Source organism: Sceloporus occidentalis, unplaced genomic scaffold, assembly GCF_023333645.1.
Source record: "Sceloporus occidentalis isolate IW3139 unplaced genomic scaffold, rSceOcc1.0.p SCAF_290, whole genome shotgun sequence".
In the NCBI taxonomy this organism is placed as follows: Eukaryota; Metazoa; Chordata; class Lepidosauria; order Squamata; family Phrynosomatidae; genus Sceloporus; species Sceloporus occidentalis.
The window spans coordinates 80347-106491 of NW_028317270.1; the positions used below are offsets into that span (position 1 = coordinate 80347).

General features: G+C 41.3%; 1 protein-coding gene across 1 annotated transcript in view; it reads right to left on the reverse strand.

The window, feature by feature from the left end:
• Nucleotides 1-26145, reverse strand: part of LOC149275413 (lipid scramblase CLPTM1L-like) — a 169857-nt gene that overhangs the window by 39128 nt on the left and 104584 nt on the right. Inside the window, exons 9-11 of the mRNA XM_089504761.1 lie at nucleotides 22610-22713; nucleotides 10767-10832; nucleotides 6750-6800 (exon numbers count right to left, since the gene is read on the reverse strand). Coding sequence (XP_089360887.1) covers nucleotides 6750-6800; nucleotides 10767-10832; nucleotides 22610-22713 — 221 coding nt within the window. The remainder of the gene's footprint in view (nucleotides 1-6749; nucleotides 6801-10766; nucleotides 10833-22609; nucleotides 22714-26145) is intronic.

A 26145-nucleotide genomic window follows, 5' to 3' on the forward strand; every position in this document is an offset into this window, starting at 1 on the left:
ACCAGTAGCATCATCTAGGGCACACAAAAAGGAGTAATAAAAGGAGCCGTCAGTGTATAGTGTAGAAAGACACGGAGGCATCAGTGGCATACGTAACAAAATAAATAAAATGAGTATCTGGGGCATAGTGAAAGGACGCAAAGAGGTAGCAGTAGTGGCCCCTGGGGCACCGAGGTGACGCGAGACAGGCACCCACAATACTCGCACAGCAAAAAAAAAACAAAAAAAAACCAAAACATATATATATATATTTAGAAAGAAGGGGCCGCAGTTTCCCTGCCGTCAAGTGGAAGGAACACCGGAACGACGTCAAAAGGTTGGAGGGGAATCATTCCTCGACCGCATGGACCCGCCGGAGCCGCAGAGGACCAGCAGGGTCATCAGGAACCGCACCAATCTGTCGACCGGACACTCCACTCCGGTTGCGTCTTGAGAGAGCGACGCGCGGGGGAGGCTCGTCAGCATCCAGACCCAGCAGAGCCCAGTCAGCGACGGATATGGCCGGGAGACGGAGCTTGGGGAATAAGCGTGGAAGGTCATGATGATAGCGGACGGTAATGTAGGCGTTGTTGTGCCTCACCGTGAGGGTGAACGGGTGGCCCCAGCGATATGGTATCCGGAGCCTCTGCAGCTCCTGTGTCAACGGGCGCAGTGCCCGGCGGGCTTGCAGCGTGAGATCAGAAAGCTGCCATGTGCGCACATCCCGGGCTCGGAGCATAATATCCTCCTTCAGACGAAAATCCGTGAGATGACATACGATATCACGGGGTGGGGAGTTAGGGCCACCTCTAGGACGCAGGGCCCGGTGCACCCTGTCAACCACCAAGTGGGTGTCTATCGCTCTGCCCAACAGGCCAGAGAAAAGATCAGTCAGGAGGGCCAACAGGTCCTCAGAGGCCTCCGGCTCAGGGACCCCCCGAATCCTGATATTCTGCCTCCTGCCTCGGTTCTCCAAGTCCTCTAGGCGCCGTCTAAGGCTCCACAAACAGCGAAGGTGACAGTCAGATGAACGTGTGACAGACTGGCCTACCTGACGCTGGACGGCCGAGTTGTCCTCCAGCGCAACAACTCTGCGCTCCAGGGATGTCAGGTCCGTGCGCAGGGTCGCCACCTCGTCTCTCACCACCTGACGGAGCTCCGTTATCAGGGCGGAAAAGTCAGTGCGCCACGGCGCAGAGGAGAACAGCTGCAGCACCTCCGGAGTGTGTTGGTGCAGCGTGGGGTCTGGAGCAGGCGCTCCTTCCTCAGGAGAGGAAGAACTCGCGGGAGAGTCGGCCGCGCGGTCGTCGGGGGCCTGAGAGGCCAAGTCAGCGGGTGTCCGAAAATACTCCCGTAGAGAGGTAGAAACACCTCGGGAGCGACCACTAGGTGCGGGGGGTTCATCAGCAGTGCGTTTGGAGCGCCCCATCGTCGAGTGTAGCAGGATGAAAGCGGATGAAACTGCGAGCGGCAGCGGAGCTAAGAGCTCAAGCAGCCATTCCGTCTGACGGTCGGACACGCCCCCCCAGCCTGTATAACAGTGTAAATTTGCTGTCCCCTCAAAATAACAACACAGCCATTAATGTCTAAACCTTGGCAACAAAAGTGAGTACACTCACTACTTTACATTGTAGCAGAGTGTAATTTCTTTAGTGTTGTCACATGAAAAGATATAAAAATATTTACAAAAATGTGAGCGGTATACACACTTTTGTGAGATACTTTATTATATTTTTCTTTTTTCTGATTTTGATCTCCCTTTGCTTACATTTATATTCAAACCAACAATGTTTTTCATTAAAGCTCTCTATCCTCAATCATTTCTTTCTTTTCCAATACTCAGAGATGAGTATGGTTTTCTTCTAAATACTGACAAATAAAAAATAACTATATCATCAAGAGGAAATAGGTGATGCCATCCATAACTCACAGCTGGTCAAAACATTTTCCTACACCTCTAGCTCTAGCTTTTTGTTTTTGCCACATTTGTTCTCGGGCAACGAATTTTGTTTCCCAGCCGCTCAGCCCAGACGATATTCGGGGGGGGGGGGGGATTGGGTGTTGATCCTAAAGGAGGAGGTCCCTGACAGCTTCTGGACTCACCTTTCATTATCTAAATTTAAAAAAAAGGAGAGTAAGGAAGGACAGGTGCAGCAGCAACAGTATACTGAGCACTGGGTCTAGGCACGCAGACGCTGGCACACGCAGCCGCTTGAAGCAGGACTGAATTTAAACCTCAGTATTGGACATTTTTTAAAGAGGTGCAGCAGCAGTAAAAGAGCACTGGGCCTGGGCAGGCAGACACTGACAGATGTGTCCAGCCCCGTAGAGGAGTACACAATATTACAGACATTTCTTTTAAAGATGTGCCCCAGAGTAAGGGCAGACAAAGATGTGCAGCAGCAGCAGCAGTACTAGCAGGGCACTTGGTCCGGGCAGTGGGTTAACTACGGGGATCCCAAAAGGGCCTCTAGGGGGCCCAGGGCCACTTGTTCTTGTCTCCTCATACCAGTTCAAAATAGTTTAAAAAGAGCACTTTGGACCTGGACTGGAAGGCCCATTCTTAACTATTTTTAACCGGCACGGGGAGACAGGATTGTTACGTTATGTGACCCCATCATGAAACCGAGGCTGCAGAAAACTGCAGGAGAGGTGGGTGGTAACCGGCAAGAGGAAGGGGGTATGTTTGTATGTATGTAAGCATGTATGTGCATGCATATGTGTAGGTAAGCATGTATGTCTATGTATACGTGTTTCTAAGCATAAATGTGCATGCATACATGTATGTGAGCATGTAAGTTTAAGTGGTGTGAGATGGAGTATGTGTTAGCAGGCATGTGTCAGAGGTGAGTGTGTGTATTAGCATGTGTGTGTTTACATATGTGTGCCAAAGTGTATGTTGGAGGGGGGCTCAAAGTGGCAAAGAAGGCACAAACAAGTTGTTAGGGGGTAGTGATAGCATAGACCAGTTGGTTACGGGCAGTGATGGCACAGTTTAGCTGTTCAGGGGCACTGGCAAGCTGGGGGCGAGATGGCACATGGAGAATGTTTGGAGGTTAAGATGGCACTGACAAACTGCTTAGGGGCAAAGGTGGCACTACGGGGTATGTTGCATGGTGAAGTTGGAGCATCCCAGGGAAATTTCTGCACCAGGGCCCTGTGGTTTCTAATTACGCCCCATCTGGCAGATTATTATTATTTATTGTTTTATATAGCGCCATCAATTTCTGTAGCGCTGTACAATGGGTAGACAGGACATAACAAGTAGCATGTAACATAACAAGTGACTAACAGAGACAACAGGTGAGGAGGGCCCTGCTTAAACGAGTTTACAGATGATAGGAACATGCAACCATGTGGAGCAGGACTGAATTTTCCCAATATTTATTTAAAAAGCAGTGATACTGTGTACAAGCCCAATAAAATGCCTGGTTTTGTCACCAATATATATCAATAAAGAATTGATGATATGATAAAAAGATAATAAAAAAAATTATCTCCTGCACTAAAATTAGCCTGCATCAAATTAACTTGGAGTAAAGCAGGCCAGCAATGAGCATTAATCTCAGCCTCTGCTAAACTGTCACTGTCTCACACTCCAACCCCAGCTCCTATTTATCATCAGTTACTGCTGCTACAGACAAGTTAAAATTGTGTCATATCTAATGCTTGTCCCTTCCCCTTGTAAATGCTGATTGGCCAGAGAGAAAAAGTAAAGAAAAACTCCTACAAGTTATTGGGTCAATCAATCACAGCCATAACCATCAGTGAGAGCACCCTCCCTATTTTTGCCTACTTCTACCTATCTTTCATATGTAAACTCTAGGGCTGCAACAACTAATCGATAAAATGTATAATAATTGACAATGAAAATGCACTTCTGCTGGGGCGTCTATGACGAAGCACCGGAGCGACATGACCTTCCGGTGCTCCACCATAGAAGCCCCAGCAGAAGTAGCAGCCAGCAGCAGTGGAGGTTGTCTGCGCGAATCGCACAGACGTTCACCGACTGCCAGAGAGGAGTATCCTCCGCAGCACTGCAGGGGACCTGGATCCTCCTCTCTGGCAGCCGATGGATGTCTGTGTGACATCCTCATCTACTGCCCTCCATTTCCGCTGGGGCTTCTTTGATGGAGCACCAGCGCCACATGACCTTCCAGTGAAGCTCCAGTGAAAGTGCCGGGCAGCAGAAGAGGTTTGTCTATGCACATTGCGCAGACGTTCACCAGCTACCCCCACTAGACATCAGGGAGTCTGGAGCACGGGGGCCAAGTCTGAGTGGGGGGGTCAGAGTGGCATATAGGGCGTATAAGGCATATCAGGGGGTATAAGGCATGTCTGGGGAGGCAAAGTGGCAAATAGGGGGATATAAGGCATATCAGGGGATATAAGGCATATCAGAAGAGTATAAGGCATATCGGGGGAGGCAGAGTGGCAAGCATGGGCTCAGATGAAAATAACTGGGGGGCAGGTTGGAAAATAAAAGATAATAAAAACATCCTAACAAAAACATCCAAAAAAAAAACCTTACAAAATTTCGGGAATTTTACAGTTCATTTTCGGGGATCACCCTAGTTTTCGTTGACACACAAAACAAGGAATTTTTTTGTTTAAAAAAAGTTTGTATGAAAACGAATGCACAGGTCTAGTACTCATTCCAAAACCATAAAGAGATTCACCAGCACTGGCAAACTATCGTCCAATTTTCCTGTTTTGTAAAGTATGTAAAACAAAGATCCTTGCCCCGAGTCTCAAATATATCCTCCAGACCAAGTGGGCTTTATAAAGCAGAGGAAGGCTACAGACAATATGAAGCACTTTTGAAACCTGTTCCACTAAGACAAAACACAGAGGGGTCTCATCCATTTTTTTTCATTGCTATATGCAGAGAAAGCTTTCAATCTAATGGATTGGCAGTAACTTCGTATCAGCAGAGAGGTCACTATATTCTAACTTGCATGCCTGCCTTAGAGTGGCAGGATGCTAGCCTACCCGTTATTTTTCAAGGAGAGATAGAGCTTTCTTTTGATACCTACCCATGTTGAACTTCCAGTGACCAGTATGAGAGAGAGTGACAGCGATATCAAATTTAACACACCCGCTCCCCATTTATACCTGAGACCTTGTGACACTAACGCGTCACATGACACCGGGGAGGTTAAATAGCTAATTGGGCGCAATTTGGACATTTCCACTTAGGGGTGTACTCACGTTTGGTGACAAGGTTTAGACATTAATGGCTGGGTGTTGAGTTATTTTGAGGGCACAGCAAATTTACACTGTTAAACAGGCAGTACACTCACTACCTTACATTGTAGCAGAGTGTCATTTCTTCAGTGTTGTCACATGACAAGATATAATAAGATATTTACAAAAATGTGAGGGGTGTACTCACTTTTGTGAGATTCTCTCTCTCTCTCTATATATATATATATATATATATTTACAATAGGTATGATGGGATTGCAACTCTAGTTTTAAACAAATAAACCAAAAATACCCACAAAAGTATATATTTCTGAAAAGCAGATCGTATCAGGGGTATTTAGGCATTCTTCATGCAGCTATTTGGCCACCAATCACTGTCAAAAGTGGCCACAGAAATTATTTCTTTTTATTATTATTATCATCTTTTTTTGGCATGTTTCAAGAAAACAGACTTGAGCAATATGCGGGGGACATTAAGAAACTGTGTGAGAAGTGATTGCTTCTTTCCGGTCAGACCTGGGACGCATTGAATGACACACGCTTGAGGGTCAAGGCCTCAGGGGGCCAGATGACAGAAAACTTCCTTTGTAGGGGGGTTCTTCTTACAGATTGCTGTTTACTAAGCTCTGTGTTAGCCTGTGCCCATTAACTCTATACCCCTGACATTCATTTTAACTATGAAAAAGGAAAATAATTTTGACTATAAAAAGGAAGGTATTATTGACAACCAACTGTATGCCAATGAACTCAAATGGTTAAGTGTTCTGATGCAGAGATCCAAAGGGCACAGCCTCTCTATACAAGACCTTAAAATGGTCTCAAATATTAATGGAGATTCTTCTCTGCAGAGCACATGGCAAATCAGTTAAGGCCTTTGGTCACCTTCCGCTCCCTCCCCCAGTGCAATGTTCTTGCCATTTTCTATCACCTTGGTCTCTAAGGGTCACTGGAGAAGATACCAGGGGAGTGTCCAGCAGAAGGAGGGGGCTTATTGTGTTTATAAAGACTCTCTCTCTTTCTAAGTCTGTGTGAAGATGAACACGAGGGAGTGGTAATTGTATTACATCTTTACAGTCTTGTCCTGCTGTTTCTTTGTTATTTCCATTCAATCAATGAATAATAACTAGCAAATTGTACATGTATTGTTAGTTTGTTTAGCCTCTCAATAAATATTGTTAATTCCAGAAAACAAGGAGTGTGGACTCTGACTCTACACTCAATAGTTAGTGGTTATTGACAGCATAACAGTGTGTATATATATATATATTCATACAGTAAATGTAAAGATTCATAAAACATAGACCCCTTTTTTTTTTATAACAAAGACTAATGCAATTAAGATCTCATGGCTGGAGTGAGACTCTACAGGGTCCTCAGCTCCAAAAACACCATAGATTTCCTGGTCATTCAGGACAAGATAATGTTTCCAACATTATATTTTTGTAGATGACTAAGAAATCTAGGGCACAATAATATTGCCAACATTGTTCACGCGTACATTTTTCCATAGTTATTTTTTTATTCAATCATTCATTCAAACATGCAGCATAGAAAAGACATACCTGAGTATCATACTCTTCAGTTTTCTTTTCAGATTCAGTGTGAGTGCCAAACTAAAATACAGATAAATTGATTTCACATGAATTGCAGATCTGTTTAACATTATTGTACCAACATGTTAACTATATGTAAGAAATATGAGCTCTGCATATTTACATGTGTATATAAAATAATATAACAATAAAAAGGCTCCATCTGAATTCACAACGATTATTAATCTTATAACACGCTGTATTTAGAACAAAAGAGGCCAAGATCAAAGTATCCAGTAGACATAGGCTTCCTTATTTATGTAAGCAAGTATACAATCTCACCACTACCTATTTAAGAAAACATTGATCCTGGAGACACAAGGAGTGAGTGGACTTGTTAATGATTCCTTAGTGCATCTTGGAAGTGTCATTCCTCCTGCTCCTGATGCCGCCGGGAGGAGGACCGGCCGCGGTTCACGAACGCCGGCCGTTCGGGACGGCAGGCAGTCCTCCACCCACGGCACATGTGGTATTAGCGGGAGGAGGGTTGGCCGCGGGTCCCGGGAAACCATCTCCCCGGGCAGCGGACAACCCTCCGCCCGAGGTACACGACGATCTGGGGAATCGGTCCGTTCCCCGGATCATCGTCCCAGGAAGGGGAGAACTATCTCAGGGAACAGAAGTTCTTTCCTGTCCTCCGGTCGTCGGTCTGCCTCTCGGGCACGCTGCATGCTGCTGGGGAATTTATGGACGGCCGGGGGGCGTGGTTTGGGTTTTTGTCGGAGAGGGGCTTGTGAAGTGGCGCCAGATTTAAAAAGCCGGTTGTGCGTCTCACAGGCACCCTGTTGCGGTCCTTACAGTTATTGTATTGCTGCTCTTGCTGTCCCTTATTGTGTTTTGACCCTTGCTTGCCTGACATTCCTTTGCTCCACGATTTGGTACCGTTGCCTGTGACTTCTGTTTACCGAACCGGTTCGTCTGACTACCCGCTTAGTGAATCTGACCCCTGGCTCGTCTGACTACCTGTATCGTGTACCTGACCCCTGGCTCGTCTTACTACCCGCTTAGTGAATCTGACCCCTGGTTCATCTGACTACCTGCATCGTGTACCTGTTGCTTGCTGCGCCTTGCTGCTTTTGCTCCGTGCCTATCTCCAGCTGGCGGGAGGTTTCTCACTGTTGGGATCATCTAAGTCCCGGACTACTGTTGCCGGGAGCTCCTCTCTCAGCAGCAGTAGCTTGGGCAGAAGAACACTGCGGTGAGGACCTCCCTTAGAGACCAGCATAATAGCGACAGGAAGCACACATTTGGCGAAGGACATACATTTAGGCAAACACTCATTCTGTGAAGACTAATCCCTGGAGTCTGTCACATCTAAGGAGTCACAGAATCCTGTGAGACAGAAGCCCCAGTAAAAGCCTTTCAAGAAGTTCTGCAGAAAGCCTAGATAAAGTTCATTACACAGAGTATACCGTATTTGCTCGATTATAAGACCCCGATTATAAGACGACCCCCCAAAATTTTAATATTACCGTATTTGCTCGATTATAAGACAAGGTTTTTTCAGAGCAAATGCTCTGAAAAATACCCCTCGTCTTATAATCGGGGTCGTCTAAGACGACTAAGATCCAGATCCCCCGCAGCTGCAGGGGACCTGGATCCTCCTGTCTCCCCGCCCCACTTACCGGTACTTCTGAGTCCCCGGTGTGTAGCTGGGGCAGCGTGTAGATGTCTACGCGATTCGCGTAGACAACTTTTGCTGCAGCAGGAAGGAGGCGTGGCTAGCAGCAGGGGTTGTCTGCGTCCATATGCACGTAGACAACCTCCGCTGCTGCCGGCAATTTCACCGGTGCTCGGTGATAAACGCCTGGTGTAAGTGCCGGAAGCAGCTGAGATTACCAGACAGGAGGATCTAGGTCACCTGCAGCGCTGCGGGGGATCTGGATCTTGGTCTCATAGTCATACCTCATTTGAGGTCTGATTAGAAGACGACCTCGATTAGAAGATGAGGGGTATTTTTCAGAGCATTTGCGCTGAAAAACCTTGTTTTATAATCGAGCAAATACGGTACTTTCTACAAAGTGCTGGAAACATTCCTCCGAGATTTTGGTCAGTATGGACATGGTGGCATTATGCAGTTGCTGCAGATTTGTCAGGTGCACATCCACAATGCGAATCCCCCATTCCACCACATCCCAAAGGTGCTCTATTGGATTGACATCTGGTGACTGTGGAGGCCATTGGAGTACAGTGAACTCATTCTCATGTTCACTAAACCAGTCTTTGGTGATGTGACCTTTGGTGCATTATTCTGCCGGAAGTAGCCATCCAGTCTTCCATTGTCCAATTGTGGTGAGCCTGTGTGAATTGTAGCCTCAGTTTCCTGTTCTTAGCGGACAGGAGTGGCACCCAGTGTGGTCTTCTGCTGCTGTAGCCCATGTGCTTCAAGGTCTACGTGTTGCGCGTTCAGAGATGGTGTTCGGCATACCTTGGTTGTAACGATTGGTTATTTGAGTTACTGTTGCCTTCCTGTCATCCCGAACCAGTCTGCCCATTCTCTTGACGAAAATGCCTTGTTAATGTCAGAGATCACACAACAGCAGCTCACTGGATATTTTCCCTTTTTCGGACATTCTCTGTAAACCCTAGAGATGGTTGTGCGTGAAAATCCCAGTAGATCAGCAGTTTCTGAAATACTCAGATCAGCCCGTCTGGCACCAACAACCATGCCACGTTCAAAGTCACTTAAATCTCCTTTCTTCCTCATTCTGATGCTCTGTTTGAACTTCAGCAAGTTGTCTTGATCATGTGCCTTCTTTGTTTTAATGTTTTTTGCCTCTTTTTGGATCAAGAGTAGGAAGGTTAGGTAGAAGGGTTGAACTTGATGGACTTAGGTCTTTTTTCAACCTTATGTACTATGTAACTATGTCTACATGCCTAAATGCATTGAGTCGCTGCCACTTCATTGGCAGATTAGCTATTTGTGTTAACAAACAATTTAACAGGTTTATCTAATAAAGTGGCCGGTGAGTGTATAATCTTAGTGGGTCCCAAAAACATAAAAGAAGAGGAAATATGAGTAAAAATGTCAAGGAGAGTATAAAATACAATGGATACAAAAAGGGTTAACAAAGTATCTCAAACCAATTACACTAACTGAAAAACAGAATTACAACTTATAGTTGTGTGACAGTTCTCCTTAATAGATAAGAAGATCACTAAATAGCATGTGTTTAATTTACATAGATTTAGTAAAACAAACTTTTTATGAACTGGGATATGGCAAACTGAAATGATGGTCATAAATAATTAAAATAAAAGGTCTGAGTAAATCAACTTTCCTTGAGACAGATTGACAAAGTATTTAATGCATTTCATAATTGGTATACAAGCACAGACTTGCTCTGGGTATTAGTCTGACTGCTCTGGGTACTAGTACTGCTGGTGGAGAAAACGTATTACATTTTATTACAAAATCTGTAAATAAATGCTTAAAGTTGTGAATTTGTTCCTGGTCATTGCTGCTGGAAATATTGGGATACCTTAGGCAGGGCTTTATTTCAGTTAGAGAACAAGGTAACTGTAGGTTTTTTTTTTTAATGACAATATAATAAAAATCTATATATTCTGCCAGATATTTGATAAATTATTTGAACATGGTCAAACAAGCTTCTGGTCAATAATAGCTTAAAATAAATTTGGGGCTCAGACATGGCAGCGTGACTATTAATGCCAGGAGTTGGGGAACATCAAACTTCATAACTTCGCCACACCTATGTATCACTGAACCCCCAAACCTAACACTACAAGAAGAAAAATTGTGAACTGCATAACACAAGGATGCACACAGGACGATTCAAAGCTTCTGTTGCATGCTCTTCCATGTCATGCTGCCATTAAAGCGGGATGGGATTACCATATATAAATCATATTTTTCATGGTTTCTGTTTTATATACAGAGATGAAAAGCATTTAGAGGTCTATTGCTTTAATCAAAATACCCCAGAGATTTACAACATTTTGTTTATAGGTCAAATATATACTTACTTTAATTACCGGTGACATGCTTCTCCATTGAATGTGTAACTTTAAGGCTTTCTTCACTTTCCAAATCTGGATATTTAGAGAGAGAGACTGTTATTTCAAATATTCAATTTATTTTTGAAAATGTGTTTGTTCTGAAAACAAATTATACAATCAGAACTAAAATTCCTAGTCTTAGCCAATTTCATTGCAAAGACTGAAAATATTGTTATAATAACAATTACTATTATAAAGGCAATTATATATGCTACAACATTATGCAGTAAACAGACATATATGATTAGTTATTAGTTCAGGTACACTGCAATTAGAAAGGCGAAGAGTAACATAGTAACATATGTTAAAAAGGGTACAGAAAAAGTACATCAAGTTTGACCCAAAGGAAAGAAAAAAACCCACATTGAAGTCGTCTAAGCTTAAAGGCATCAGTCAGATTTGATAGCATATCCTCTGCAGGTACTGGATTCCACATCTTTATTGTTTTTAATGGAAATAACCATTTTTGCTGCTTTAGGTGAAATATCCTTTCGTAAAACCTGAAAGGATGATTTATTCCTGTATGTATTTGTATAATATAATATATAACATCGTATATGCTTAACTCCTCCTATGGACTTAACCCTTCGTTTTCGGTACATTCCATAAAACGCATCTCAAGAAACCCTTATGGACACATTTCTGCCGCTATATGGGCGATCAGGCTGTCATTTGGCAGCCTGGACCCCTCCTGTCAGCAGAAAGCAGCATCGCTGGCTTTCTGCTTCGCGATCACCTGCAACAGCTGCCAGCGTGAGCACCGGAAAACTGTTACAGTTTTAAATGCTGATGTCAACCAAAAGGTCATCGGAGGACAGGATATCCCTTGCAAGGTCTATCTAGGGATATCTGATCACACCGATGAGGCATTGATCACAGACACTGTGATCTATATGCAAGTCTATGGGGACGCATGTTTCTCACTCATCTTACATGCTAAAATACGAAGAAAAAAAGTGTGATTTTTTAACAATAAAAAAATCACTAAAAAAAATTAGCTAAGTGATGTCATTGTGACATCACCTTCATTAATAACAGATAAAAAAATAGGAAAAAACTCTTACATTCCATTGCCCTAACACAGCATTTAAAAGGTATAACCCCCTGCCCCAGTTCACAACCCCCAAACCTGTTAAGCCATAAGTATAAAAAATACTACTCAATAGGGTACTATATGTAAGGAATGGATATGGCCCTCTGGAAAAATCTAAGCAACACAGTAGTGTTGGTGAAAAAAGCGCAGGAAATAATTTCTGCGGCCACCTTTGACAGTGATTGGTGGCCAAATAGCTGCATCAAGAGTGCCCAAATACCCTTATACGATAGTCTGGGTATTCTGCTTTATATACTTTTGTGTGTATTTTTGGTTTATTTGTTTAAAATTAGAGTTGCAATCCCATCATTCCTAATCTAAAAAAAATGTACACCTTATAGTATGTTCGCTATAAGCGATGGGAAAGTATGGAAATTACCGTATTTGCTCGATTATAAGACAAGGTTTTTTTTCAGAGCAAATGGAACCGGATCGCTATAGAATAATAGAAATATCGGCAACAGTTCGCCCAATGAGCAAAAAAAATGAAACACAAATAGAGAGATATATATATATATATATATATAAAACAAAATATTAACCACAAATATACAGAATGCATTTGAGGTAAGTATATAATTAACTCTTTGAATACAAATAATAATAATAAATTCTAGATAAGTGTATAGATCTATTACTACCTGAAAACATAATTCCAAAAATAAAGACCAATATATTGTCTAGGTGTGGATCAAAAAGTATTAAATAAAGCAATAAAATAAAAAAATAAAACAAATTATTCAAGAAAGGGAATCAAATCAAAGTTGTCATTTAAACCCCAAGGTACTAAGGTGTTTAATCCCTTGATGACAATTGCCGGTGCGGGCAAGTCACGGAAAAACAAGTCGTTTACGACAAATGACGTGCCAGGACCGTCATTTGTTAAAACGGGTGATCAGGAGGCATCCAGCGACACCAAACACTTACTCCAGGATGGACTGTGACCGCTCAGGAAAAAACAATAATAAAGATGAAAAGGTTCGCTAGATGGTCTCCAGACCCTCTAGAGAACTCTGGCTCCACTTGCAGGTTGAATACAGGTACTGCATTCAATCATGCAAGTCAATGGAGCCCAGCTTTTTAATCACAGTGTGATTAGTAAAAAAAAAATAAAAAAAAATAAGAAGTGCCGTCATTCACACGATGGCATCAACAATAGATATGAGTTCACAGAGGATCTATCTAGACCCTCTTGAGAACTCTCGAGCTCCTCCTGCAGGTTGAATGCAGGTACTGCATCCAACCATGCAAGGTCAATTGAGCCCAGCTCACTAATCAGAGTGATTAGTTAAAAAAAAAATAATAAAAAAAATAATGTTCAAAAATGTTCAGAATTTTTTTTTAAAAAACATGGTAACGTAAAAATCCCCACCCCAAATAAAAGTTTTTAATGAGCAAGTCCTACAACTTTTTATTTTCACAAAAATTCCCGCATGGAAAGAGTTAAAATATTGGCATTACAAACGCCCATAGAGTGTCTGGTTTGGGGTAAACTGAATTGGCCGGGTTCAAAGATGTCCCAAATATGGGACATGGGGGCAGTAGGATCAGATGTCTAAATGGCAAAAAGATACACACCTCACAAAGGTGGTCTTTTACCTCCCAAATAACCCTACAAATCCATGCATGTGGGGTATCACTGCACTCAGGAGATGTTACTGAACACATATTGGGGTGTTGTTTGACATGGACATATACCAGGAGCGGTAAATTTATACCTGAAGTACTTGTGTGAAAAAAAAAAAAATACTACCATAAAGTTTGACAAAGGCTGGTGGTAAAATTAGAGAATGGAAAGGGTTAAAATACCAGCATTTCAAATACCTTGGGGTGTCTAGTTTTCAAAAATATTTGGTTTGATGGGGTAAATTGTATTGGCCAGCTTCAAAGATACCAGAATGACCAGCTTTTGGGAAAAAATGGTTTTGAAGTAGTAAAACGCTACTGGTACTTATTGCCCCATAACGTGCCGAAAAAATAAAAAAAACATAAAAACATTGGGTATTTCTAAAATCAGGACAAATAGTAGAATTAGCAGTTTTTTTCATTAGTTTTTGCAGATGAGTAAAAGTTTTTTGCTTAAAAAGCGAGAAAAAGTAATTTAACAAAAAATCTCCATATTTTATCATTTTTTTATAGTAAATTAGATGATATGATAAAATTAATGGTATCTAAAGAAAGCCCTGTTTGTCCTGAACAAAACCCAATATATAATATTCGTGGGAGCAAGAAATGAGAAAGAAGAAAATCACAGCTAAACAGCAACACCGAAAAATGTTAAAAGAGCCATTGTACCACAATATACTACGAGTAAGAAACAGTATTGTCCTTAAGGGATTAAAACAATTCTCGCAATGGAAAGAGTTATAATACTGCCATATTAAATGCCCATGGGGTGTCTACTTTTGAAGAATGAATTAATTGATGGGGTAAATTGAATTGGTCGGGTTCAACAATGTCCCAATTAACACGGGGGGAAGGATGGCCACACATCTAATTTCCAATTAGAAAAATGAACACGTCCCAAATGTGGCCTTTTAGTTCCCCAAAAACCCGACAAACCCATGTGGGGTATCATTGCACTCAGGAGATGTTGCGGAACACATATTGTACCAGGAGCTGTAAATTCATACCTAAAGTACGTGTGTGGGGAACAATACACACTGCAAACTTTGAAAAAATTCTGGTGGTAAAATGTGTGCATGCAAAGAGTTAAAATACCAGCATTTAAAATACCCTGGGGTGTCTAGTTTTCAAAAATATATGGTTTTATTGTGCACACAGAAATGGCCAGGCTCAAAGATGTACCAAATAGGACATGGGCAGTAGATTGCCAACTGCCAAAGTTCAACATTGAAAAATGCACATGCCCCAAATGTGGCCCTTTTGCCCCCAAACAGCCAGGCAAACCCATTCATGCGGGCTTTCGCTGTACTCAGGATTTGTTGCTGAACACATATTGGGGTGTTTTATGACAGTGACATATACCAGAACCTGTTAATTCATACCTGAAGTAAATAGTGTGTAAGAAAAAAATGACTACCACAATGTTTGACAAAGACTGGTGCATGGAAAGAGTTAAACTATTGGCATTTAAAGATACCCGAAATGGCACGTGGGGGGAATAATTACCAGATTTGGAAAAAATGGTTTTGAAATAGCAAAACGCTACCTGTACTTATTGCCCCATAACGTGCAGAAAAAAGCAAAAAAAACATTGGGTATGTCTAAACTCAGGATAGTAGAATCTACCGTATTTGCTCGATTATAAGATGGTTTTATTCAGAGCAAATGCTCTGAAAAATACCCCTCGTCTTGTAATCGGGGTCGTCTTCTAATCAGACCTCAAACAGAGGCCTGACTATGAGACTAAGATGAGACTAAGATCCAGATTCCCTGCAGCGCTGCAGGGAATCAGGAAATCATTGTTTTTGGCACGGCACGGCACTCCAAGCAAGACCCCGTGGGACCCGGACGGCACTGTGCCGTCCCAAAGTCAAAGGCGGATCCGGTAGATTTACTGCTTTAATTTTCTGGAGGAGGCGGGGCCTAGCGGGGTCACAGCGCGTCATGCCGTGGGAGCCGCAGTATACTAAGCGCCTGCTGAGCCATCGCGGTGAGTGCTTTAGTTGCTTGAGTGCATGTCTTGGTTTGGAAGTGTGGGTATATTAGTGTCTGGGTATGTGTGTCACAGTGGGTATGTAAGTGTCTTGGTATGTAAGTGGGTAAATTAGTGTCTGGGTGTGTAAGTGTCCCCCTATATGCCACTCTGCCTCTAGAAATGCCTTATACCCCCTATATGCCACTCTGTCCCATGATATGCCTTTTAAACCCCCAGAGTGGCATATAGGGGTTAAAAGGCATATCATGGGCAGAGTGGCATATAGGAGGGTAAAAAGCATATCAGGGAGGCAGAGTGGCATATAGGGGGTATAAGGCATTTCTGGGGGCAGATGTGCATAACTGGGGGGCAGATGTGCATAGCTGGGGGGCAGGTTGGCAAATTAAAGGACATGAAACAAAAATATTTTTCTCAATCATAGCTTTTATTAAATATGAAAAAATAGTTTACATTAATTAATATTTACCAGTAAAACTTTTTTTCCTATAGGGTCGTCTTATAATCAGGCTTTTTCTTTCTTCCTAAATTAATATTCAGATTTTGGGGGGTCGTCTTATAATCAGGGTCGTCTTATAATCGAGCAAATACGGTATTTAGCAGATTTTTTCATTAACCTTTATAGATGAGTAAAAGGTTTCTCAACTAAAAGATAGAAAGTTTTCACCATATTTTATACTTGTTTTAATAGTAAATAATATGATACAATCAAAAATGTCATCTAAAGAAAGCCCTTCTTGTCATGAAAAAAACCAATATAACTTAACAGTAAATGGGAAAGAAGAAAATTACAGCTAAACACGAGCAGCAGAGAAATGTTAAAACGGCCATTGTCACAAAGGGTACAAAAAATAAAATCAGCCTGTCACGAAGGGGTTAAAAGACAGCCGGACACTCTGATGACTGTGCGGCCACTGCAGCTGATGAAGTTTGTTTACGAAACGCGCCCTCCTTGTTTTTTGGCGTCAGCCTGGCCAGGCACAGTCATCTCAGTGGTAAGTGTCTTTATACACTGCTCCAAAAATTAAAGGGAACACTAAGATTACACATCCTAGATCTGAATGAATGAACTAATCGTATGACATACTTTCGTCTTTACATAGTTGAATGTGCTGACAACAAAATCACACAAAAATTCTCAATGGAAATCAAATGTATCAACCCATGGAGGTCTGGATATAGAGTCACGCTCAAAATCAAAACGGAAAACCACACTACAGGCTGATCCAACTTTAATGTAACGTCCTTAAAACAAGTCACAATGAGGCTCAGTAGTGTGTGTGGCCTCCACGTGCCCGTATGACCTCCCTACAACGCCTGGGTATGCTCCTGATGAGGTTGCGGATGGTCTCCTGAGGGATGTCCTCCCAGACCTGGACTAAAGCATCTGCCAACTGCTGGACAGTCTGTGGTGCAACGTGGCGTTGGTGGATGGAGCGAGACATAATGCCCCATATGTGCTCAATCGGATTCAGGTCTGGGGAACGGGCGGGCCAGTCCATAGCATCAATGCCTTCCTCTTGCAGCTAGGAACTGAGAAGTGGTCTGTGGTCACCACCTGCAGAACCACTTCTTTATTGGGGGTGTCTTGCTAATTGCCTATAATTTCCACCTGTTATTTGTTCCATTTGCACAACAGCATGTGAAATTGATTGTCCATCAGTGTTGCTTCCTGAGTGGACAGTGTGATTTCACAGAAGTGTGATTGACTGAGTTACATTGTGTTGTTTAAGTGTTCCCTTTATTATTTTGAGCAGTGTATATACTTGGAATTTCAAAACTTAGCCCTTCTGCTCCCATGTCCTGTTTGGGACATCTTTGAAGCTGGCTGATTCAAGTTACCCCATTAAACCATACATTTTTGAAAACCAGCCAACCCACTCCAGGGTATTTCAAATAGTTGTATTTTAACTTTCCATACACTAATTCTACCACTAACCTTTGGCAAAGTTTGTGGTAGTCATTTGTGTGCATATTGTACTTTAGAGAGTTATTTAGAGTGCTTGCTTTGTGTCACCAATAATAACACTCCAATATGTGTTCAGCAACATCTCCTGAAAATAGTAATACCACCCATACAAAGGTTTGTTGGTTGTTTGGGGGCTGAAAGGTCACACTCGGCAGGTGTGCATTTTTTATATTTAACGTTGAAATTTGGTCAGTCTGTGCCCATTTCCTATTTGGGACATCTTTGAGGCCAGGCAATTTAATGGAGAGACCCTCTGGGAAAGTTTGATTTTTTTTCAATGGTGACGTCTCTCTCCATATTGTCCCTAGAGCTAAATGCATCCATATTGGGGCATTACAGCAACACCGTTTAAATGAAGAAAGTGACCTTTGAATGCTTTCTAAGCTTGACTTAACTATTTAGGGGTTCAACTAAAGACAAATGAAGTAAAGTATGTACATGAGGATAAAGATCTATCTGACTACTTAAATAAAAATGTCCCTTCTGGAAGATGAAGATGAGAGAAATAGGGTGACATTTAAAATATGAGGTGTTAACATAGGAAAACGTTTTACTTGAACTCTCCAACAGAAAACAGACAAATCCATGGGACCCAATGAAATAAAACCAAAGTTGTTAAAAGAGTTTTGAAATGTCCCGGCAAAGCCGTCGGCAGACTTATTTAACCAGTCATTATTGGACGTAGTAGTTGTAGAAGACGTAGCAGTTGTGGAAGTTTTCAACTGTTGGCCAACTACAGACCAGTAAGCTATCCTCACTATGGGACCCGGCCAAGGATTAATTGGGGTTTACATCCTTTACATAAGAAAAATGGGCAGACTAAATGAGCCAAATGGCTCTTACCTGTTATCAAGTTCTATATTTCTATGTTTACTCTTGCTTACCTGAATAGTGACATCTGCTTGACAAAAGGATCTCTCTGAAAAGCATTTCCCTATTAACTGTTGCTTACTTTGATGCTGACATTTGCAGTTAATGGATCTCACTTTACTGATATTACAGTCCATACAGCTGTGAACTTAAGAGATCATTACCAGAGAGTCATTGTATAAGGTATTGTGCTGTGTAACTGCTTATATCTCTGCATGCTGTGGCAAAGTGAGGAAGGCTGTCTATATCAGTTGCAGATTGTCGCACTCTCTATTGCCAGAATGAAAGGGTTAATAGATAGAAGTCAGCCCTTTCAGGTAAATCCAATTAACCTGCACTGCAATGTTTAAAAGGTACGGTCTAAACAAACTTGTGTTTTGCTGTGACTACTCAGAACTAGATTAGCTGGCCAGTTGGTTAGCAAGGGAATACTTTATATGCCATTGTGAAGCACAGCACACCTTAAAGAAAAGCCACAATAAACCACGTTTTACTTTTATTTGCATTTGGAGTTTCTTGTCAATAACCGGGCCATCCTTCCACAGGGTACTTACCCTTTCCTTGTCTTGCTGTGTTTCTATGTACCATTAAATAATATAGATCCACGTGCCATCATTAACTCACCTGAGACATTGTAGACACCACACTGAATTAACGTTCAAGTAAAAATATTGAGACATAACCCACAGCCCAAGGGTGGAACAATAGGGGGTCCCAGTAAGGGATCTTACAGGGACTCTCTCAACTAGCCTTACTGGTGTCATGGAGGGCCCCAATTGTGGGGGATTCTCTGTCCAGTGGGGCCCCCAACATCAGCACTGCAAACACCAGGGCTCTTGGTTCACTAGTTCTAGCAAAGATATAGCCTGAACCCCATGTTCCAGAAACTGAAAAAAGGGCAGTGAATTTAACCATGGTACTGTGATAGGACGCGATCTTCAGTTTGTGAAATTTCTGCCCTGCTAGATATTCCACGATCAACTGTATTGGTCTTTATAGACCTTGCTTTGTGCACTGGGGCACAATCATGCTGGAATAGACAAAGTTGGCATTGTCCAAAATGTCCTGAAGCTGAACCATTAGGATTTCACTTCACCTTGCCTAGCCCAAACCATAATTTCAATAATGAAGAGGTGTGTCCCAATTATTTTGTCCATATAATGTGCACAAAGCAAGGTCCATAAAGACATGGTTGGATGAGTTTGGTGTGGAAGAACGTGACTGGTCCACACAGAGCCCTGACCTCAACCACACCGAAAACCTCTGGGATGAACTGGAACGGAGATTGCGCGCCAGACCAACAACAGTGCCTGACCTCACAAATGATCTAGTGGATGAAAGGGCAAAAACTCCCACAGAAACACTTGTGGAAAGCCTTCCCAGAAGAGTGGAAGCTATTATATCAATGTCTATGTATTTAGAATGTGATGTCATCAAAGCCCCTTTTGGTGTAATGGTCAGGTGTCCCAATACTTTTGTCCATATACACTGCCCTTACATATGCCTACCCATAAACACACATACACACACCTATACACTGTCATTACACACAGTCTTCGGTGGATTTAAGCACCCTCAGTTGCTTCCAACTCTTAATGTAATGAAATCAGGGCTCTGTGGGGTCGCATCATCACTTCCAGGACTCCTCCTTTTTCTTTACACTGATGCTCAAGTATCTGTTGTACTCAGCATTGAGAAGATGTTAAAATTCTGACCAAATCCACATGCAGATAAGCACCGAAATGTGTAAGGTACCTCAAAAATATGCTTCACTTTTGTCCCACTCCTCTTTGCAGATCCTCTCCAAGTAATTAAGGTTTCGAGGCTGACTTTCAGCAACTCAAACCTTCAGCTCCCTCCACAGATTTTCTATGTGATTAAGGTCTGGCGACTGGCTAGGCCACTCGAGGACCTTAATGTGCTTCTTCCTTTGTTACCTTGGGCGTGTGTTTTGGATCATTGTTATTCTGGAATACCCACTCACAAGCCATTTTCAATGCCCTGGCACCCAAGATATGACGATACATGGCCCCATCCATCCTCCCTTTGATGCGGTCCCCTTAGCAGAAATACACCCCAAAGCATAATTTTTCCACCTCCATGTTTGATGGTGGAGAAAGGTGTTCTTGGGGTCATAGGCAGCATTCCTCCTCCTCCAAACACGGCAAGTTGAGTTGATGTCAAATAGCTAGATTTTGGTCTCATCTAACCACAACACTTTCACCCAGTTCTCCTCTGAATCATTCAGCTGTTCACTGGCAAACTTTAGAGGGGCCTGTACATGTGCTTTCTTGAGCAGGTGGACCTTGCGGGAGCTACAGGATTTCAGTCCTTTACGCCGTAGTGTGTTACTAATTGTTTTCTTGGTGACTATGGTCCCAGCTGCCTTGAGATCACTGACAAGATCCTCCAGTGTAGTTCTGGGCTGATTCCTCATTGTTCTCATGATCAATTAAACTCCACGAGGTGAGATCTTGCATGGAGCCCCAGACCGAGGAAGATCGACAGTTATTTTGTGTTTCTTCCATTTGAGAATAATCGCACCAACTGTTGTCACCTTTCTACCAAGCTGCTTGGCAGTGGTATTGTAGCCCATTCCAGACTTGTGTAAGTCTACAATCTTGTCCCTGACATCCTTGGACAGCTCTTTTATCTTAGCCATTATACTCAGTGAAATAAGTATTTGATCCCCTATAAATCAGAGAGATGTCTGACACCCAGGTGTCTTTTATACAGGTAACAAGCTTAGATTAGGCGCACTCCCTTTAAGAGAGTGCTCCTAATCTCAGCTCGTTACCTGTATAAAAGACACCTGGGAGCCAGACATCTCTCTGATTGATAGGGGATCAAATACTTATTTCACTGAGTATAATGCAAATCTATTTATAACTTATTTGAAATATGTTACTCTGGATTTTTTTTTGTTATTCTGTCTCACTGTTCAAATAAACCTACCATTAAAATTATAGACTGATTATGTCTTTGTTAGTGGGCAAACGTACAAAACCAGCAGGGGATCAAATAATTTCTTCCTTCACTGTACATGCTGCCCTGATTGTTTCAAGGAGCACAATACGATACTTGAATAAAAATAAGCTGCATGGTCATGTTGCCAGAAAAAAACCCTTTACTCCAACAATGCCACAAGAAAGCCTGGTTACAATATGCCTGACAACACCTCACTCACAGCTTTTGAGGCCTTATAGACAACTATTACAAAAGACTGCATGCTGTCATTGATGCTAAAGGCTGCAATATGCAATATTAAGACCTAAGGGTATACAGACTTTTGAACAGGGGTTATTTCATTTTTTTTCCTTTTGCAATGTTTTGTTCTATGATTGTGCCATTCTGTTATAACATACAGTTGAATATGAATCCCATAAGAAATAAAATAAATGATGCCTGTTAACTCATTTTCTTTAAACATACATTACTAATTCTTCAAGGGTATGCAATCTTTTAATAACAACTGTAACTGCCTTGTGTCTTTTTCCTGTGTTCAGTCTTGCCATGGTTTATCACCTTTGATATTAAACTATCTTCAGTAACTTGGTAATGAGTTTGGTTGATCAATTAATAATTGTATTTAATTGATGATCATTAGCACCTGTTTGGTATAACTGTTTAATCAAGCAACTGTATGTCTCCAAAATCCCTGATATTGTGCAAGTGTAACAAAAAGAATTGATGCTGTTTTAAAGGGTGGTCATATCAAATACCGATTTGATTAACATGTCTATTTTTGAAAGCATGCTTATTTTACAGCATTTTTTTCACAAATGACTAACATTTTTGCACAGTTTATGTATTTATTGAAAATAAGTGAATGTGTGTTTCTATGGATTTATATATATCCGGGACCTTTTTCAAGATTTTGAACAATTATTTATGTAGTACGTGTTTCTATGGATTGAGGGATTACTGGTTGTACAGCACGCAGGCGCAGTGTAATAGCAATTGGATAGACTATTTCTACATTATTTAATCGCTATTATTGTATAGTAGCAATTTATGTAAAACGATACATCGATGACTACACCTTTTTATGTTTAAATCAGGAATAACATTTTGAAACATAAGAAAACATTTAAGTAAAGGGACCTGTGATGACATATTGACTAATCCCATGTTTGCAGGGATTCGTTTTTCCTCCATACCAATTGCTATCTACAGAGTTTAGAAGTCTTACATATATGCTGTGTATTTATGTATTCTTTTACAGTAATTACATATTTTATTAGCAACTTTAAACTTACCTCTATTATTGCGCCAATGCCAGCAGGTATCAGCACCAGTAAACTGGTTTGTTCATCCAGTAAGAAAAGGAATATTACCACTGTACTAAAGCAACGCCACAGCACTGCAAAAAAAAGACAGGAAACCGGAATATGTAGAAGAGCATAAGCATTTTCATAAATAACATATACAGATCTATACGGTGTGGCTTTATTGTTTTTAAAGAAAAAAAAAAGTGAAGTATACAGTGCCACGAACGCACTCTACTCCAAGCGTGCGCGTGACTTGGTTCTGGTGGTAAAAGGGTTAAAATTCACTGTCTGCCCTAGACCGGAAATAGTGATAAAAATACAAATATCCACCCTTAATTAACTATAATGATATAATAAATATCAAAATAACGCTGCCACCACCAAGACAATTTAGAAATGGGGTGCCTTGGTACCCCAAACGAATCAGACTAAAAAAAACCCACGCAGTATATTTTAACACAATAATTACGTGATTTAAAATGACCAATAAAATGGTCTAATCAGGTAACGTGAGTCTTTACCAGACAAAGGCAGAACTTTATAAAGGAATATTTATTATGAACAAAAAATCACAGTGCATACACAAAAAGATGATAAACAGATTTACACCAAACAGATAAAATAAAAAGGAGAAAATTACAGAAAACCTAACTACTCACTGAATGGTCAAGTAACAGTTTTTCTGTCCGTAGGGCTCCAGCAAGGAAAGATGGCAACTTACTCAAAATTAGATCTTGGCCCCTCGTAAGCACCATGACCCATCTTCTCTCGTTAATTTTATACACTTTCCCAGTTCATCTCGAGTTTCCAAGCCGGCCCAGAGGTGGTATAAGCGGAGGGAAGGTGCACCATAAGTGACCTCCCCCTTGTGTTGTGGAAACATATCAGTCCAAATAACTTATTTTCATTGTATCGTCCCTCCTGTGCTCGCCACAGCCATAATTCATGCACTTATGAATTTACTGTAAATTGTGAAGTCCATAGATATGTCACACTTGCTACTTATGACTCAACATCATAGACTTCACAATTCCTTCCAAACTGGTTAAGTGGCGCCGCCATGTTTGTACTCTTTTTGTAGGGTGCGTTTTCCCCGTTCTATGTATGCACACAAAGAGGTATGATAATGAATATATGAGTTAGTATTGATATGTGTTGGATATGACCTGGATATGAAATGGTTTTCCTGACTGCTAGTGGTCACTTAGCATATCAAAGAATCCATTATATATGAGGGGATACAGGCATATGGTGAAATCTCACACCTTGCAGAGGGCCTTGGTTGGAGTCCCAGCTTCAAAAGACCAATTTATCTAAAAAGTCCTTTTGGCGCCACATGCCTATACAATCGAATTAACCCCTCACATACTGAAATTGGCTGTGCCATCTCTACCGGGTAGCCAGTCCATGTGCGCACTACACCGGTTGGTGTGACATACAGTATCTCACAAAAGTGAGTACACCCCTCACATTTTTGTAAATATTTTATTATATCTTTTCATGTGACAACACTGAAGAAATCCAAAATAAAGAAGCAGAGGCTCAGCACTCAAACGGTAAGGCGAGTTTAATTCACACAGGCAACGTTTCGACACACAGGTCTTTCTCAAGCCTTGGGCGAAACGTTGCCTGTGCGAAATACTCACCTTACCATTTGAGTGCTGAGCCTCTGCTTCTTTATTTTGGATTTATTGAAGGACTTGGTGGTACCCTGGCTCGTGCACCATCTCACTAACGAGTGCTATATTCCAACCTTTTTTTCTGTAAACACTGAAGAAATTACTACAATGCATATAGGGGTATAAGGCAATTCTGGAGGCAGAGTGGCACATAGGGGGTATAAGGCATTTCTGGGGCAGAGCGGCAAGCCAGGGGGCAGATGTGCATAACTGGGGGGGCAGGTTGAAAAAAAGGAAATAAAAAAATATTTTTCTCAATCATAGCTTTTATTAAAAAAACAAATTGTTCACATAGTTTACATGAATTAACATTTACTGGTAAAACTTTTTTCCTATATGGTCATCTTATATTTAGGCTTTTTCTTTTTTCATAAATTAATATTCAGATTTTGGGGGGTTGTCTTATAATCAGGGTTTGATGGTGTAAATTGAAATAGCCGGCTTCAAAAGATGGCCCAATTAGAACAAGAGGGCAGCAGGACGAGATGTCAAAGTTCCAAGTTAAAAAATGTGCACTTCCCAAATGTGGCATTTTACCTCCCGACAAACTCATGCATGGGGGGTATCACTGTACTCGGGATGTTTCTTAACACATATTGGGGTGTTTGACATATACCAGGAGCTGTAAATCCATTCCTGAAGTGCAATTTTTGTGAGAAACACAAAATAAATTACTACCACAAAGTTTGACAAAGGCTGGTGGTAGAGTTAGTGCATGGAAAGGGTTAAAATACCAGCATTTGCAATAACCTGTGGCATCTAGTTTTCAAAAATATATGGTTTGATAGGCTAAATTGCATTGGCCGGCTTTAAAGATACTCAAAATAGCATACGGGGCAGAATTACCAGATTTGGGTACTTGTACGTAACAAAAAAAAAACATTGGGTATTTCTAAACTCAGGACAAATAATAGAATCTATTTAGCACGTTTTTATGATTGTTCATCATATGTTTTTTTTTTTAATAGGAAATTCGATATGATCAGAAAATGGTATCTGAAGAATGCCCTTCTTGTCCTCAAAAAAAAATAAAAAAAAAAATATATAACTTGTGTGGGTACACTAAATGGGTGAGGAGAAAATTACCGCTAAACACGAGCACCAGAAAAGTGTTAAAACAGCCTTGGTCACAAAGGGTCCAAAAAAGAAAAAGCAGCCTGGTCCTTAAGGGGTTAAGATGCATTCCATAAAAGCATATAATAAAACAAATATTCAGGAATGTTGGGAAAAACCCTTTAATTAAATACTCCCTTTTACAAAAACACAACACCTGATCAAATCACAAAACTACTAAGGTATTACCCTAAGCATAGCATACACTAACGCATTACCCTAAGCATAGCATACATTGTTACAAGCAAATCACTGAAAAGAAACAACTTTCCATCATGTAAGAACATAAAAATTATAAGATAAATAAGCTACACATCTATTAGTCCATCCTGATAATTTTTATCCTGCTAAACACTTACCATTTTTGTAAACTCCTGTCAACTCTCTCCAATGCGTCAATATCCTTCTGGAGATGGAGTCTCCAGAACTGTACACAATACATTAGGTAATCTGTGAAGTGTCAAAACCACCTACCTCTGCCTGCTATACGAGGCACAGTTTTCCATTACCACTAGCAGAACAGTGCCCCGATGCTATATCAACATTAAACTGCAGCTGCCACACACGTTCATTCTTCTAATTAAACTTAATCATTTGACTTGTTCTACCTGAATTGTCTACCCCGTTGCAGACCTTTGTATCATCAGCAAAAAGACATACCTTACCAGTAAGACCTTCTTTAATAGCACTAATAAAAATACTAAAAAACGTGGGTTCCAATACTGATCCCTG